This window comes from Catharus ustulatus, chromosome 10 (genome assembly GCF_009819885.2).
Source record: "Catharus ustulatus isolate bCatUst1 chromosome 10, bCatUst1.pri.v2, whole genome shotgun sequence".
In the NCBI taxonomy this organism is placed as follows: Eukaryota; Metazoa; Chordata; class Aves; order Passeriformes; family Turdidae; genus Catharus; species Catharus ustulatus.
Genome location: NC_046230.1, coordinates 1,288,581 through 1,307,252, shown reverse-complemented (window position 1 = coordinate 1,307,252; position 18,672 = coordinate 1,288,581). Strand labels below are relative to the sequence as shown.

General features: G+C 37.8%; 1 protein-coding gene across 2 annotated transcripts in view; it reads right to left on the bottom strand.

The window, feature by feature from the left end:
- Positions 1 to 537: 537 nt before the first annotated feature.
- The window catches only part of CAB39 (calcium binding protein 39), a 42,267-nt gene continuing 24,132 nt past the window's right edge, over positions 538 to 18,672 (bottom strand). For both annotated transcript variants that reach the window (XM_033069009.1, XM_033069010.2), the window contains exons 3-9: positions 13,225 to 13,389; positions 9,272 to 9,390; positions 7,188 to 7,356; positions 6,418 to 6,477; positions 4,886 to 4,951; positions 3,908 to 4,051; positions 538 to 3,115 (exon numbers count right to left, since the gene is read on the bottom strand). In XM_033069009.1, coding sequence (XP_032924900.1) covers positions 2,927 to 3,115; positions 3,908 to 4,051; positions 4,886 to 4,951; positions 6,418 to 6,477; positions 7,188 to 7,356; positions 9,272 to 9,390; positions 13,225 to 13,389 — 912 coding nt within the window. In that variant the 3' untranslated portion in view covers positions 538 to 2,926. The remainder of the gene's footprint in view (positions 3,116 to 3,907; positions 4,052 to 4,885; positions 4,952 to 6,417; positions 6,478 to 7,187; positions 7,357 to 9,271; positions 9,391 to 13,224; positions 13,390 to 18,672) is intronic.

Here is an 18,672-nt window from a genome sequence, read left to right as displayed (position 1 = left end):
AAACAAAACCATCTGCAGAATCTGCATCAAAAGCTCCTGAATGCTGTTTAGAACACAACACTCTCCTGATGTTTGCCACACTGCAACAGCTGGGGGGTTACCTGCAGTAGCAGCTCCATAGGCAGCGAGGAGACCCCGGTGACCAATTACAGGCTCAGCTCCTGAAAATCAGAGAGAAGTGAAGGGCCAAAAATTTCTCAACCAACCCTATCAGGTCCTGTCTCCAGCCACGATGCAGGAAATAGGATCTCCTCTTTGCCCTCGGTCATGCCAAAATGAAATAGAATCAGCAATAAAAATACAACGAGGCAAGGGAGGCTACCAACAACTAATTAAAATTGATTGCATCCTTAATACAGCACTTTGTCTTAATTCTTTAAAAATGTTTGTGCAAGCCAGAGTTTTTAATGATTTAAAATTATTTCATATTTCAAAGGGAGAAAGCTGAGCCACTCTAAGGCAATAAGACCTTAGAGACCTGATACACATCCACAAGAAACTGATCCTCTTCAGTAACACAGTAAAGAACACACAACATTTTTCTTCAAAATTTTATTTTAATTTAAATTATGGGGCCAGCCAGATTTTTTGGATACGAAACGCGTTTTCCTCAGGAGAAATGAAATGCTACCACGGAAATAGAATTACAATTGTATACATCTCTTAAAAAAAAAAAAAAAAAAAAAAAGACAAACGGAAAACCGCTTGCATTTAAATATGTTTTAGTAATACCCTTAAGCCTTCAAGCAGATAAGAAACCACTTCCAGAACAAGTTTTTTAATATGAACAGCACATCGAAGGAGCTTTAATTTAAATACAACTTCTTTTCAAAAGCCAACATTCAAATTTTCCACATATTAAAAAAGTCACCATAGCCATTGATTCCAAGGCCTAATATAGAGTTACCTCTATCCCAGCCCAAATGTTTTCACTTCTTTACACATAGAAATCTTTAGCACGTCTATGTCTTTCTAAAGAGGAAGCCTTACATGTTATAGTGAGTAACTTGGCAAATAATGTTTTCCTCCACTCAGCTATGATAAACCAAAATATAACAGACTGTTAGTACTGAACTACAATACCACATCAGTGCCAGCTCTGCCTGGCATCTCTGTGAAGAGTCAGCTATTTTCTTTCCTGTAAGCAAAATGATTCTGTTTGCAAAGGACACATTATGAACCTTTAAAAGACCAATTCTAATGGTAAGAGCAGTTTTAAACAACTGAGTGAAAACACTCAATTTTCTGGAGCTCTTGGATTTCCCTTGTGAAGGCTTTCAAATCAGCTCAAACGTCACTGATTGCGAAATATTTCAAATGGGAAGAGGACAGGAAGCAACAAACATTTTCTGAAGCATTCGCAATCATTCAGTCATGCAGAATTGGAACTTTCAGATCCCAATCCACGAGTTTTTGCTTGGTTGTGATCTTAGCGTTACTATATGATGGATAGATACAATTTTAATAACATTATTTAGCTATATTTAGTAGATTCCTTTTGTATGGTCACAGTAACAAAAACATGGTGCAAAATCAGTTGGGTTTTCTGGTTTTATAAATACTGATAGTGTGCAGCATTAAAGAACAAAATCAATGAAAAATTAGATCATCTGGTTATCCTAGGACACCTATGAAATTGTTCCTTGAGGTCGGAGGGAATTAATCACTTACACAACTATTGTACTGAGTTATTTACTGTAAGAAATGACGCACTGCAGGCTCCCCAGAAGCCAGAGGAATCGATATTAATTTAGCATAATCCTTGCCATTTGCAGAGCTGGTGAACACAATGCTAGTTTAATTAAATAAGGCCAGTATTATCTGGTAAGAACATAGTAGAAAGGGTTCCAGTTCTCTGTTTCAGCCTACCCTAATTGATGGTACCCCATTAGATAAGTGAATGCAAAGAATTTGTTTGGGTTTGGGTTTTTGTTTCCTTTTAAATGCTGCAGTACTTAAGATTGTTAAATCAGCATTTCCATGTGATCTGAAGTATTCAATTACATATGAGCATTCATTTTGCAAAACTCAATATTAGGTAATAGTTACAGACTAATACAATAACATTCCTCTGCTGTACAAATTAAATCATATTTTAAAGAAATGAGCAGCCTAGGAGTTATATACAAAAGAAACCGGCAAGCATTGTTGAAATGAAATGCAAAATGTCACTGCTAGGTCTACTGTCTGAAATACCTTTAAAGTAAAATTAACAAAAACCCTTAGAATATATTTCCAAGTTTACAAGTCAAGTCTCAGAAAAATCAAATAATGTCAAAAAAATTCTATAAAGCAGTGAAAGGCATATATACATTTTCCTTATGAACCTTGAGATTTCACTCTTTTAAAAGTTGCTAAGTTTGAATATCAGTTTATTTGCAAGACAACTGTTTATCCCAGTAAGCTCACATCTTAGATACATTTCCCCTTTGATTACAAATAAAGCACTGCACTTTTTTTTTTTTTTTTTTAAATCAAGGCATATAATCTTATACTATGGTGCCAGGTATGCACAGGTCACATTGTGCTCATTATCTCAAACAAGGTAAGTGCAAACATACAGATTTATTCAGATTTGCAAGCATGCAACCTGTTACTTAACTACATGAATACCTTCTTTCCTAGACCAAACTAGTATCTATATGTTTGCTTTCACGAACCTAGAATCTTTCTTTTCAGGACTCCTAAAACAAGCAGTGTCTTTGAATTCTGAAATGACACAAATACCAAGAAAGTCCACATTGTGCAAGAAAGCAGCAGCTATGGTTCTCAACTTGGACTAAAAATGAAAAGAGAAAAACAAAAACCGTTCACTGAACAGCAGATTAGCAGTAATGTTCCTCATGAATCGATAAGAGTGCCTGATGCTGAATATCTAACAGCAAATGCTGAATTTGGGTTTAATATTTTAAAGGTTTATTGGAGTTTAAGCTTCTTGCTGTGCTGGTCTCTTCAAATCCCTGATCTGTTTAACTAAATAGGTCTTCTCGTCATTAAATTGTTCATCCTCGGTCCTGTCATTCTGAAACTTGCTGAGGAACTCAATAAGTTTGGTCTGGTTCTTTAGAAGGATGTCTAATATAGGCTGTGTCTTGTTAGGATTGGCTACAAACACCTGCAAGAAAATAAAAGGCATTGAGCACAATAGTGAGAAACAGAAGGTAAGTTAAAAAAAATTATCTAAACAAAATACTGATGATGATGATAATTAAAAACTATGTTTTAATTATTCTGGTATCCCACAGAAAAGAATAATGGGGTAAATGCAAGTTTTTAAATCAGGACATAATCATGACAGCAGTACCCAAGAAAATTTAGTCTGTAGGAGGTGACCAGCCACAACAGCCTCTGCAGAAATCACTGAAGACACTTTTTGGGTAAGTTCTATAGCAAATGCATGGTTTCATATAATGTGCAGCATCTGATGGGTATCTCTCACTTCACTGCAAAGTTTTAGACCTCATGTTGTAACTCTCAGCTGCCTGTCTGCTGCAAAGTCAGAAGCCATCTCTTATAATGTTCAAATAACAATTCAGGTGACTCGACTGAAATACTGCTGTCCTTCAGAGATCATGCAGTGTGATAAAAGCAGTTTTTAACTCCATGATTTTATATGGAATCATGCATTCCTCCTTATCTTACTGCATTTAATTCCAAAAGTTTCAAAGAGAGATTACTCTGACAATCCCATGGGAGTCCATAAGTACTTTCTAAATGGTTTTCAAAAGATACCTTGGTTATCTATTTGTAAAAATGGATCATAAAAAAGCAAACATCAGGGCTCCCTTTATTTAATCACTTAGCAGACATTAAGATAAGCTCCATTTAGGCTCAGCTAAGCAGTTTACTCAATTAAACAACTTCTGGCCAGATTCTTTCTGTTTCATCGCGGGGTTTTGTAACATACCTTGAACACATGGAAGGCCTCAAACTGAATGTTACGACTCTTGTCTCGTAGAAGGTTCATCATTAGTTTGAGATTTTCAGGTTTACTGATGTACTTTGTCATAATTGTGAAGTTGTGTCTGTCCAGTAACAATTCACCGAGAAGCTGAAGGCAGAGAAAAAGCTCAAATGAAAAAATGACTAACACTGGGCATAAGAATCTACTTGTTTAGAAATGCTTTCAAACCCCCTGAAATGCTGTGGTGCTCTGTGAATGCAGTACCAGTGGTCAGTAGATAAAGCACCAACAGAACCAGGTGCCCTAAATTTCAAAGTGCATTTCCCCCTTATTTCAACAATACAGTTTCTCCTTTTCCTCAGAAATTGAAAAATCACACTTGTTCCCCCTTGTTATGAATTGGAAAGAGAAGTCTTTCATTTTCCCCCTGTGACTTCATTATTTTTTTCACTTATACAGAAGCTATTGTTCAGCATAGAAAGAATGCCTTTTAAAAAACAAAACAAAACCCCAATAAAACAGGTTAGTACATCAAATGAAATATTGACACTTCTTTTGCTACCTAAAGGGTTTAAAAGGATTCTCCCCACAAGGATCACCTTTGCTGCAAGCTCTGTATTACATTTATGTTCACTATTTCTCACCTACTTAAATGGAAGGTCAGTATTGCATTAGCACATCACATGAATCTTTGTTAAATTATTTAAAGGTACCTAGACTTGTTGAAGGAAAAAAAAATCAACAAAACAAAGAAAATTGAGGAGGCATTTCTTCATAGGGAGAGAAATTACTTTGGTCTGTGCTGGACACTAAATAATGTAAGAACAGGACTGAAAAAAAGTAGCTGATCCCAAGAATTAAAATAGATGGAGAATGAAATACTATTCAGGGCTGTTACAGAAGCCATTTCAAATAAAGTTAACTCACCTTGAAAATACAGAGAATCTCTTTGCATTTAAGAAGAAAATAAAATTGCCTTACCTTAAGTGACTGTCTCTTTGTCACATAATTTTCTGAATGAAGTAACTTCTCATATTCACTGAAGAACTAAACACAGAATAAAGAGAAGGGTTAGGAGTTTTTCAAGTGTCCTAGGCATCTTCTTCCAAATTACTGCAACAAAGTGGAGGAGATGCAAATCCCTAACAAAACCAAACTAATTCTGAAATCTCAGTAGATGCCTGTAAATCACTACATTGTCACTACTTCTGCTTTTAAAGCGAATACCAAGTTAAACACTGAATACACTTTTAAAAACACACATTTACTCTTCCAAGAGACTTTAATGTTTAGATTACAGGGCAATGGAAGGAGCTTCCTCATTATTTCTTACAGAAATAGGTTGCCAAGAGAAGCTGTGGCCGCCCCTGGATCACTGGAAGTGTCCGAGGCCGGGTTGGATGGAGCTGTGAGCAATCTGCTGTGGGTGCCCACCACAGGGGGTTGGGATGAGGGGATGTTTCAGGTGACAGCTCCTGCCCTGGGCACTGCTCCCAGTTCCCAGATTCCCAGGGATATCCTGGAAAGCACAGCACGGGCTCCCTCTGGAGGAGAAGCCAGGCCTGACTCCCACAGGACCACATTCAGTGTAAGACTTTGATGTCCTGCACTTACCAGACCAAACTAATTTTAAAATCTGTGCAGGGTTTTTTAAAAACACTCAAGTAACCAATTGGAGTTGCCATTCAGAGTGTCAAAACATGAGGACATCAACAAGTCAGGCAGGACTAAAATAAACTTTTACCTTCACACTCTATAGGGGTTTTTAAATATTGTCAAGTTTTGCTATTAATGAGTAGTCTAAGTTTCATAGCTATAACACTGTTAAATACAGTTTCACTGTTACTTTTTTTAGAAATACATTGATCAAAATCTCTTAATGTTTCAGATACAATTTCACAGCAAGAACTTTGCTCTGAAGTAGATTAAGAGGTCAGCTAAGTATCAACTCTGCATACTTAATTTCTCAGAGTCTCTTAATTGGTTCCCAAACAGTGCCTAAAGCATTGTTCAGTAGATATTTCAGGGCTAAAACAAGTAGTCAAAAGGGAAAAATAATTTTTTATCTCCTGTTTAAAGCTGAGTCACTCAGAGGAGATATTTGTGATTTGGTGAACATGCCTGAATAGAAATCTTTAAAAATCAAGGTGATTCCAAGATTGTTTGTTGGCTTCAGGCTTTTTGTTTGTTTTTTTTTTAATTGCTTGGGAAGTCTTGGAGTTTTAATTAGAGTAAGATTTAAACACTTAAATATCTTCGTGGAACTGGTTCTGAATAATCTGTTAAAAGGCAAAAGGATTGAAATCACGTCGCTGAAAATGTCAAGATAAATGAAACTCTCTAACACTGTTTGTTTTGACATTAGGGATGGAAATTGAATCCTAAATTCAGCTAATTTAATATTGTGTGAAAATCCCCAAAACTAGAACCAAACAAGGAATAAAACCACCAAATTATTCAAATAAGATACACAGCACCAGACAGCTCTTAAATATGAAAAAGTGTCTGCTCACCCTATCGTAATGTTGTTCCAAGAATTCTGCACTTAACAACTTGTGTCTTGTAAGCAAATCCTGTAAGAAAGCACAAACCCAGTACTGTCACTAAGAAGATTTAAACAGTACAAAGACATTCTCACATACATAAGACATTTAATCCAAAATTTTGCTATTTCATTAAACACACTAATTTAGGACATGATTGCAATTATCTGAACACTGCTTAGGATCTTGACATCACTTAGAAAAGTCACTTTAATTCACAGAGAAACAGCCTGTGAAATTATCACTGAGGAGTGCTATTTATGGATCAAGGCTATACTCTACACACAACTACACACAACCAAGGTTAAGACCCACCATTTAATATTGATTAATATTATGCTTATTGTCCCCATAACAGATCGGTTTAGGGACACAAAAACTGGGCCACAAAAAACTTCCCCAGAAAAAGTAACAGCATCAAATATCCTCAGGAGGAGCCCAGGAGGAGTTGCAGACACAGATTTAAAGGCTCTCGATGGGAGTACACCTGCATTCAGGTAATGCATGATACAGCTTACTCTCCAGAACACAATTTTTGGGAGCAAATATAAAATATGCATTTACAGGTGTGTCTGGCATTCTGAGAAACAAGAAAGAACAGTGTCCAGCTTTCCCATCTGCATCACACCTAGTTTCTTCCCCTCTCACAAGGCATGTTTTGCCAAGAACAAACACACAGCAGTGGGTTCACACAGCAGAGAAGCACAGAAGTAACAATTCCAAGGCTTTGAGGGAATTACCTTGAACGTGGCAAATGCATCAGAAGCAATGTCAAACGTTGACATTTCCACATATCTGAAGAAATCGTAGAATTGTTCAGACCACAAGATGATTTTGGCTAGTGGTTCATGCCGGATGCATTCTCTAAGCATTATCCCACAATTTAGAGCAATTTCTGGAGATTCGTACCTATTAAAAAAAGATTCTTAATAAATTTATAAACTTTCACAAGTTAGCACGGCAGCACCACATTTCTAATTATAGTGTTCAGTACTATCAAGTAAACACACCCATAAAAATTAGAGGTACTTATTCCTGCATTAAACTCCATTTTAAAATATTTTTACAAAATACTGCTGAAATAGCTGCCAGTCACAATTATGGCCAATTCAAAGGATTTTCACCAACTGGGAAACAAGACTAAATAAAAATATTTTCTTTGCTCTCAAAATCAATTTTCTTGTTTCATATTGGTAGGATTGCAGACAACTGGAAAAGCAGTAAATGATTTGCCTTGAAAGCTGCTTGCTTAAACATGACAGCAATTTACACAAAACTTTCCCTACGAGCACGAGGGGTTAACAACACTGGAGATAAATTCAGATCTCCTCTTTCATTAAACCATTTTTCAGTGTCACTGGGTGCTCTGCACATCATGGGGTTCCAGCATCTGGAGCAGTTACAGCCTCTCACATGCATTCCTGTCTTACACCTCCAGAATCCTTAACCAGAGGAAGCTAATTGAAATTCCCCAAAATTTCAGGGAAAAGTATCATTGTGCACACTGAGCATTAACTATATTACCCTACAAAAAATTGAAATACTTTTCATTAAATCCTGGAATACTCTCCCATTCAACCTGTCGTGGAGATTTGAAATCTACTGAACTTTTGGCAATTCATGCCACAGTTTAAATTTACATAAATCTGTCTCAGTTGGATACCAGATGTAACATGTAAGTTGCTAAATGCCTGTTTCAAACATCCTGACTTATAAATATAGATAGATAGAAACTTTCAATAACTCCTGTGAGAATAAAGCTCTCTGAAGTGTGGCAACACAGACTAAAAGTGAGCACCAATGTGTTGCAGCCCTCATTCAACCACTTACAATGAGAACATGCTGAAAAAGCAGTTTTATCTCTCTGCATCTCAAGTATCTTTGGCTTCTTTTGTAAATTATTTTGAAGAAGCACTGAATCAATAATTTCTTTTGCATTATGCCACAATTAATAGCTTCTTTTGTCTCTCTAACATTTAAATGACATTACAGGCAAGTAACACTACCAACAGGCAAGTATCCCCCTGAGATGAGCGGCCCTTTCATCCACCCTTGAGTTATCCCAGTAGGTGGAAGAACTCTTCAACTACAGCAAGCTTACCCAGCAGCTGAAGCCAGAATTATAAACACCTGTATTTTTAAAAACTGTTTATTAATGTTTGATGAGCTTTTCTGTCCCAAAATACCACAGTGGAATTGCAATTTTCAGAACTTTCTTAATTAATGTTATTACAAATGCAAGCAATTATGTTTTTGCTTTCATGTTTGAGAGCTGCAGCTCTGTACGTATTCAGTATGGCATGACCATCCTCCAATATCCAGCACACCAGATATTACTGAGGAGAGGAAGAAACAGTTGTCTGGCATGCACAGTATGCCACAAATCATTCTTTTTCTTGGTCAGGTTTGTTGATACAGCAATATAAATCACTACAAATAAGATAATCTAAGACAGACCAGCAAACCGGAAATTACTCTGGTTAAAAGGAAGAACAGCCTTCAACTCTTGATACGTAAGTTCACAAGAGAATAGTTTAAATAGGCTCAAATAGTACACTGAAAGGAAAGCATCTTACTAACCCAATAAGAGTATTTCAGAGTACTAACAGTTCTCAATTTTCATTATATTTCATCCAGAAGTAGATGGCCGGTTTTCTATTTCTTACATTTTGCTTTACTTCGAGGAATTACAGACCCCAAAGCCAAGGAAAAAGTCAAGCATATTGCAAAGGAAGAACAAACATGTCAAACTCACTGCTTCCCCATGTGTTTAAAAAGCCCTTACTTCATGTAAGAATGTGTTTATGTTTCACAGTGCACATACCCTTTTAATAGCATGAATAAGATATTCTGTTGAGTGCAGATGTATTCAACTGTGGGAGTTCTTGTACCAATTTGTCTTCTGAGAATGTTGTTGAAAATTTGCGCAACATCTTTCTTGCCCTGCCAAAAACATCAGCAGTTAAACACAAAATATTGAAGTCCAAAGGGAACTTAACAATTAAACATTATCATCACCTCGTGCAGCCGTACTGGGGGGTTCTGCAGTTCAGGCAGCTTCCACACTCTGATCTTGAACACATTCGATATTCTCTTTCTTTATGCCCATTTCAAATATGCCAAAGCACTCAAAACATGACACCACCCTGCAGCCAGATCATGGGGAATTTACATTGAGAAGTAAAGCCAGTTGATGTTTCATCAGATATTTCTACGTAGCATCAATCTCCTGGGTTTATTTGATATTTAATTTTGCTAACAGCATAACAGTTTTTAACTGTGCTCTTGCCTGGAAATGTATTTCTTCAACATTCCATTATCCTCTCCCCTTGTCTAGGGACACAAAGTGCCACCATTACGAGTGTGCAGAACATTTCCAACTGCAGTGTTAACATCCAACTTACAACTGCAATTTATGAAAGTGGAATAAATGAATGAATGAATAATACACACAGAAATCATCCACTGACCTAAAATGCAAGTCTCACATTTTTCAATGCATAAAAGAAGTATAAATAAGATCAGGATGCTGGAATTCAGCACAAATTATACATAAAAATATGTACAAGCATAGCACCAGATAGTGCAAAAGGACCTGGAGAGGTTCTTTCTTGAATAAATACACATCTCCTGTTTATTTCCTCTGTCAGACCATCGCTGAAGATGACAAACTGGTACATACATCTAACAAAAAGGTGATTACAAACATAAGCACTTTTCACTATCCTTCACATGCACCATTTAAAAGCCAGATTTCTGCAATTAACTGCCCATTCTGGACAAAGACACCTTCAGGATTATGTGCTATCAGATCTATTCCAGAAAAAGACCAGCCCAGCTTGTACTAAGCTCGGCTGCAAATAAAGGCCTGTTAAGCAACTCCACCTACAGGTTCCCTAAATGTTCTACACCAAGCCTAGATGTATATAATGTTTCTTGACAAGTTCTAGCTGTGCTGTAAATCTCCTGAGTAACACCAGGAAGCTTTTGAGTAAAATGCAGGGCATATTTAACTCGCAAGAATTTTTAAAACAACATCAAATATTTAAAATTCTTTCCATTTTCTAATCACTGTAAAAAGACTGCATAAAAAAAAATGAAATGTTTATGAAAACGTAGGAGGACTGGAGTTTTACAAATGGCATGTTTGTGAATTACCAGGGACAGTTTTGCTGGAGTGTTGTTTTCAGGATATAAGAGATTGCTTGTAAATGCTTGTTTTCTCAATTACAATTCCATTGAAAGCCAGCCCAAAGCAACACCAGAACTCTTTGTTCTGCCATGAGTAGAGCAGTGTTTGCAGGAATTGCTTTACTCAAACTCCACATAATATAATCATCAAGTCCCATTCACCAGCTCTGCCAGCACTGCGCTGGGTCACGGTGTTTGCCTCAGAGTCCCCAGCAAGAACAGCATTTCCTTATGATCCCATCCCTGAGCTGCCCATGGCACACTGCAATCCCACAGCCAGGTTTTGTCACTTTTTTGTGCCTTGCCAAATGACCTCATGGCCCAACAACTGCCAAAAGGCCCTGACCCTGTGCCAACAGTCACAGCAGCCAGAGGTGAGAGGGACACTGTATTGTCTTCTCAGCAGGAGGATTTGGCTCCCCTGGGCAAAATTGTTTGGTTTTGGTTTTATTCTTTATTTAAAAAATCTCAAAACAGAACAAAAAACCCAGTTTCACCAGGGATACCATCTCTTTCAGTGCAAACCAGCAAGGAGATAACTGATAAGTGTTAAGACTGGAAAGGAGATGGTTGTGTTGACTGCTTTATTGGAAAGCAAGCTTCCAGGGAAGGGTAACACTTTAAACGGGCCTGGGCACAAAGTAAGGGCTGGACAATTATAGTTTTCTTCATTAAAACATCAAGTTTGTTATTTTTCCGGTTTTTACTTCTTTCTTTTCTATGGGCTCTTTTTACCATAGCACTTCACATTCAAGTACATTTGAGACAGTTAAAGAGCTATAATGAACAGTCCCTGTCTATCAATAAGCTGTCTATTCCTGTTCTACAAGGAAACCTTCTTCAGAAGTGAGTGAGACTGAAAGGAAAGTTTAGTTTGTCACTGAATAACCCAGCTGTGGTAGAAACCAGGAAGAAAAAATTTTAGACCCACTCTTCAAGTTCACAAACCACCAGAAAATCAAATATGTATTTCCATCAGTAATGGAAAAATAGTTTCAAATGCAGTAAACCCACACAAACATTTGGAATACCAAAGGCAACATCTGATTGGCTTTGTAACAACAGGGAAGCTGGAGCACATCTGGAGCACAGGTGTGTTGACATGAATTCTAGGTAACAATAGCTGGACAGTCTGCCAGCTCCCAGCCATAAAAAGCAGAAGTGGTCCAGCCTAGAAAGCAGTGAATGACTTGCTCTCCCTCCAAGGGGAACCGTCACATCCTCTGGAAACAAAGCGGCAGAAGAGCCACAGGCAGGAAACAACTCACAATCTTTTCATGTCCCCTTAGAACAAAAAGCACAGCTCTCCTTAATGAGAGCAAGCTTGTGCAAATGGTTATCATTCTTCATTAGCAGGAGATAATGAAGGTTTCCTTTGCTAATAACTGGGTTGAGTAAACACCAGGCTGATACCAATCTAGAGGTCAGCAGAATCCAGATGATGTTTCATGATTTCCTTTCTTCAGCAATTAAAGGCCATCCCATTTCAGCATTCCCTCTCAGCTTTCCCAGGTTTCCTTGCTTATTTAACAACCTGAATGTTTTATGTATGGTATAAACACTTGTGTGGGTAGGGAAAAAATACCACTGTATTACAATTAAACACAAATCAGAGGGAGTTATGGGTGGGGTGGAGGGGAGAGAAGAAAAAACAGGGAAGAAAGCCAATGTTTTTGGAATGTCAAACTACAATAGGACTTTAAACTGTTGTGTTTGTACTGTAAGCAAGCTGTTTATGAACAATCCCTTTTTTAAGCAATCTTAAGTGGGATGATCTTCATGGTTGAGGCTATGCAGTGAGATACATAGGTTTGGCTCCTTTCCTAGACAACCACACACTTCTTGTGAGACCTCAGGGAACAGATTAAAATCCAACTGTACTGCAACATCTCATAACTAAACAGGATTTTTCTCTATGGTGCTAGGAATGTAAATTATTCCACATGATGTGGTGATAAATGCCACACAGGCTTGCAGAGAGATACCTTTAGATAAAAGTAAATATTGCTGTTTTGAATTATCAATAAAAAACTTGGGTTTGTTTCTTTAATAAACAGGAAAAAAGACAAGGAAAAGCAAAAAAGTTGCATCACTTATTTCTAAAAAGAAATACTGGACTATTAATAAAACTAACAGCTTTAAATTACATATTTAAACTTATTCATAAATGTTACAATAATTCTATTAGTTTTCCTAGTAACTAGATGTGGCAAGATCAATAGATCTTGTGTCTAGCATACAGATATACCTTGTAGTGTTAAGGTTTCACTAGGGGATTACTAAGATATTAACCCTTCTGTCTACACAATTCAGAATTATTCCATAATTTTAACAGAACTGTACTGCCAGATTAGAGGCTTATCAATATCAAATCTGTGTTGTTTATATGCCTAAATTCACAGATTTTATATCCTATATTTGCTCAATCTTCTATGCAGTTTCGAACAGTGAGTTCTCTTTCTAATGGACGTGTCATAACCACAAAATAAAAGCTGAAGACTGAAACCTCTTAATCAGTTAAAGTGGTAGGAATTCAGATTTTTTTTAATATACAGAATATAAGAAATGTCAAACCTCCTTTCTTACCTCAAAATCAATGAGTTGCAAGTCAGCTACTAGGGTGCTAAGAAGACCACTGTTGTATAGCTCCTGAGCAAGCTGTGCCACAGCTTCTGTTTGGGGTTCTTTTTCATTTGTGCCATACAAGATTTCTTTCATGGCAACAAGGTTTTTTGAGACCTCCTCCGTCGCCTAAAGAAAATGAGAAAACAATACAGTTAGAGCACAATGTCATTTGTCTTTCTAACTGCACACTCCTTTATTCTTAACATCTGTAAACTTCCATTGGAGGGGGAATGATCAGGAAATGACAATCTGGTAAAAAAACAATAGATATTCTTTCTGCAAATAAGACTGTTATGAGACTGGTATTTAAAAAGAAACCCCAAACAATAAAAAGCAGAGGCAAAACATACACATTTAGTTACCAAAGGTAAAAATCTCTTTTTTTAAACTGCCTTTTATCTTTCCATTCAAAAATCCCCTTAAGAAGAGCAATAGGATGAAAAGACCTGATAAAATTTCCATTCTGTAAAACACTTGTGCAGGATCAGACTGGAAAACATGACATGGAGCCTCATGCCTGTGCTGGTGAACTGCTCAGAGAGACCAAAGGTATCCCTCCTGTAGATTTTACACACATCAGGTTTTTTCAAATACTAGGCTCCCGTTCCAGTTACTGTGGGTGAAATCTTTCCAACAAACAAAATCTCAAGGAGAACCAATTTTAATTTTCAGGTTATCTCGGCACACAAGAACAACCTGGCCAATAGACCCAGAAAGAGATACACTCTTAAAGGACACAATTAAAGGTCTAAAATGCTTCCCTGCTTGAAGTCCACTTTACAGAAGACAAACAGGTCTGACTCGCCACTTGTGAGGAATTCCTAAGTTGCCATGATGAGCTGGAGCAGCATTTAGCAGTGGAAACACAGTTATCTCACAAATAAAACTAAAAAAATAAAAATTAACAAGAATATATCTAAACATCCACTTCTGAATCTTAAGGCATAGTTGTATTGGACCAAAAAAAGAACCACTCCTTTCAATACCTGTTTCACTGAGCTTAGGGGCAAAATGCTGAAAATCATCATCATAAATTGCTTGTTTAATTATAATGGTTCTTCACATGCCTAAAAAGTCTGAATGATTTGTAAGTGCACTGATTTTTAGTAATTAGATGAACCTGCCAACAAAGCATGCATACACTTTAATGTAAAGTATTTCTGATTGATAGCTTGCAGAAAATAAAGGGGAAAAATTATCACTTTCTGAATGTTGCCAGTCTTATAAAGGGTATGTAAAAAGATTTCTCATCTGTGCTTTTTATCCAGAGAGGCTTAAGATCAGCATGACCCACACACTATTCAAGCTAAAGCCATTCCAGCTTTGCTAGGTATGCAAGCAAGGATTCCATGACCTTTAAGGAGGCTCCGTATCATTTTTAGCTCCTCCGCAACTTTCCACTCCCTGCTGCCTCCCTCTTCCTGCTAACTTCAGTTCCTAGTCCCAGTTGTCTCCTCCTCAATCAGAATTCCAAAGGATTTTCTGTGCACTGTTAGTGAGACAGCAAGAAGCAGGTGCCCAGTAAGGCTACTTTGATTCATGCTGGCTCCTGAAGATGTGAAATGGAACACCAGCTCACCATACCAGAGCAGAATTACACCGCACAATTGTTCTCTGAAATTCTGAAGAAACAGCTTTTTCATAGGAGAAGAACAGGAACATCTGTCAGACACTGAGATATGAAGAGATATCTTTGATGCATGGCTAGCAAGGGAAGAGGAAGCAAAGTCTGTCCCTAAGGTACAGACACTAATGTAGAAAGCAAGATGAAAGAGGAAGAAAGGCAGCTCAACTAAGTGCCTATTTCAGCTGAAATGATGGCAGTATCGAGGGCATGCCTGTCATTAGGAATGTGAGTGGAGAATTTGTCCCACCAAAACCCCAGGAGAGAGAACAAGCCTCCCAACCCCAAAACCTTAAAAACCACACTTGAGGGCTCTCCCTCACCACCACCCAAGACAGACACCACTAATGGAAACGCCCACAAACCAGGCAGAAAATAATGCAGCGTGTACAACACAGAGAGCTTCAGAAAACCAAAAAGCCTTCTAGCCCAACATGAACACACAGCTTGGGAACTTCAGGAAGAGACAGTATGACTTCCATCTTTTCACAACCTCAAGACCACCTGAATGTGCTCCACTGGAACTTGGCATGGCATGAAGCGTTAGTGGGGAGTGGCAGTTAGAGAGACAGAATCATTGAATCACTGAGGTCAGAAAAGAGGTTAACTTAAACTCGAGGCTGCCACTAAACCACATCTCTAAAAAGCAGCACAGCTCAGGCTGCAAGGTACCTCAGAGGCCATCAGGATGCAACCACCTGCTCAAGGCAGGGCCACCTCAGGGCCAAGCTGAGCAGGCTGATGGCCAGCCATGCTCCCAAGAGCTCCATGGATGGCCACTGCACCACCAGGGAACCTGTACCACTGTCTGACCACTGCAGCATCAAAGCCTTGCATCGCTCCACCTATCATTTCTGGGCATCTTCTAGACATACAAGTATGAGGTTTTCTGGAATTATTTTATCAGTAACCAATGTCTTTTAATGCACTATACTTTCATACAAGATAACATCCCTATACTTCTCCTCTGCTCTAAAATTCAACATCAAAAAGACTAGAAATAAATGCTGACAAATTTCTAGAACCACCTTACTCTTGAACTCTCAAATATATTCCAAATCCAAGACATGCAGACCTATTTCTTGCCATTTCAGATGCAGAATGGAATTTAGGTAGTTACATTGAAAAATATAATGCTATGTTAAATACCAAAGAGTCAAGTAAAAAAACACTAAAAATACATAAATTCAAGAAAGGTAAGAGAAGGTTGGCTAGTATTACTTGCAAGATTTTCTAAGATACTGAAGTCCAAATTACCTAATGCACTGCTTTCTTTTAAGAGGGGGGAAAAAAATCTCTAGAGATAAAGATCAAAATACACAATGAGGTTCATCCAAAAACCCATGATTAAAAGTGGAACTAACAATTAGACACCATATGTATAAATACATAAAATATATCCCAGTACAATATATGGCCAGTATGTATTTTATATATACAGAATATCTATATTCTCTATGTATTTTATAGTCTAAGTATATATTTTATATGTTAAAATTTGTATTTTTTAAATATTAACATCTGTATTTATATGCTCTGAACACTGAGAAGGAGCAACCTGAATCAGAGAAAAATCTCATGGCAAGTCATATTATTTGAAATTCAATAGTTCCAGAAAACCAATACCATCTGAGGACAAGCCACACTATAAAAATTAAATTTAAAGCAAGGAAAATAAAGAAAGTACTTACTTCTCTATGCTTATGAAGGACAGGAAGATACTATTTAAAAATAAAAAGTAGACACCATGAAGTTACACATATGATTGTTACATCAGAAGAGCTGCACGTCTTTATAGCTATGATTTATTCCAGTCCCTGGAAAGATCAGTGAAATGCCCTAAAATTTAGTATTTTCTTAAATAGTAACCTGTGCAAACCCCAAATACTCTATCTAGAGTTGTACAGCTGGATCATTTGGGGTTTACCAACAGTAGAAGAAGATAAAGAAGACATGGTCAGTCATGAAATATTTCCAGTGAGCTTGGCAGTCTCCAGGCCTGTGGAACCCCAGTGGCTGGGGGTTCTCTACACATGAATAATGCACTTACAGAAACTGCACAATTAATGAAAACATCCATCAAAAAGATAAACCAGATATAGCTTTGAGCCTGTACTGGGTGAATAATTTTACTAGCCTAGAGCAGTATCTACCACAAGCAAAAAACGTCATTTTAATGACTACTTAAATTGGCTGGATTTCAAACTGTTTACAAAAACATACAATTCCATAAATGCATTAGTAACTACATCAGTGCAGTAGTACATTTAAAGGCCAGAAATGATTGCATGATTTTCCAGTAAACATTTAGCATGGAGACAGCACAGAAGAGCTAAGTTCAATTAGAAGAGAAGCATGTCCTCTCATCTGCTACTTCCTGAAGAAGCCTCATCTTTACCCCTTGAGTAACAGCACCACACCACAGGCCAGGCAGATTACTTAACCTTTAGCCTTCTTTTAGCCACAGATTAATTGTGCACACACGTGTAACAAATCTAAGATTTTACTGCTTTATGAAGGACAGCATTAATTCCCTGAATGAAATATGACCTATGGCAACATGGCACAGCATCCCCCTGGGACAGCTGAGCCCACAGCTCTCGGTGCAGCCCCATCACTCAAGGAGCTGCCATCACACATGGCTGGGACATAAAGGAGAGAGGCCAACCACACCTGCAAGGGCCAACCTGCCTGGGATAACAAGGGCTCCAACAACCACCAGCAGCCCAAAGGGAGCTGCTGGGACCAGGTTAACCCAAGGTCAGAAGGTAGCAAAGAACAACTTGATTGCATGAGTAAATATTTACCTGCTTGACAGTAAATGTGTGCCACACACCAAGTGAACTGTAGTATGACAAAAATGCTGGGATCAGCCAAAGAGGAGGAAGAGATGTCAGTAAAGACTAACTAATGGACTAGATCAAGGGTAAGTCCTGCTTGTAGGAAAGGAGGTTTCCTTTCTCTTCCCTTTAGCCCCCCTTTCTGAGAGAGCACAAGCAATGGAGAATGAACAGCATAAATGATGAACACATTTCACTTATAAAGCATTTGAAATCTCATTTCCCTTCCAAAATACTGCAAGCCATTACCTCTGTGCTAAGCATAGCACTGAAGCCAGCAAGTACCAGAGCTGTGGCATACAAGGGAGATGAGTGAGCCACAGCCCAGCTCCCCCAGCCCAGCTCCCCCAGCCCAGCTCCCAAACGAGCACCACATGCTTAAAGGACATTTCAAATGACCTGGAGAACTACCTGGTTAATTTTTCTCCAGTCTTCACAGAGCTCAAAAGGTAGATTAACATGTAACTAGGATACACCTCAATTTCAGATTTTTGGTTATAAAACAACCTTTCAAGTATTACAGGGCAAAATGTTCCATAACTGAACAAGACATTACTATTGATTTATGTCTTTTACTTCAAAGAGTAGCTTCCAATTTCATTATAAAGAATGGACAGGAAAACACACTCTCCAAGATATAAAAATCTTCATTACCTCCTTTGATATTTTGTTTCCACTCACAAAACATTAACCGTTTCAAATTTCAGCCTATGCCCTGAAAAAAATGAGGACTTCTTCTCAAACACTTACAACTTCCAGGGAAAATTATTTGTCTAATTTTCTTATAATCTGTATTTCCAATTGTGCAACAAGTTTGTTAAAGAGTATTCTCTATGTAATAGCAAATTCAGTATTATAAGTGTAAGAAAAGTAGGCAGTGCCTTAACCCAAAGGGGCACTTGTATAACCAATACTGAGTATTTAGCATGCTGACCCAGCATTGAT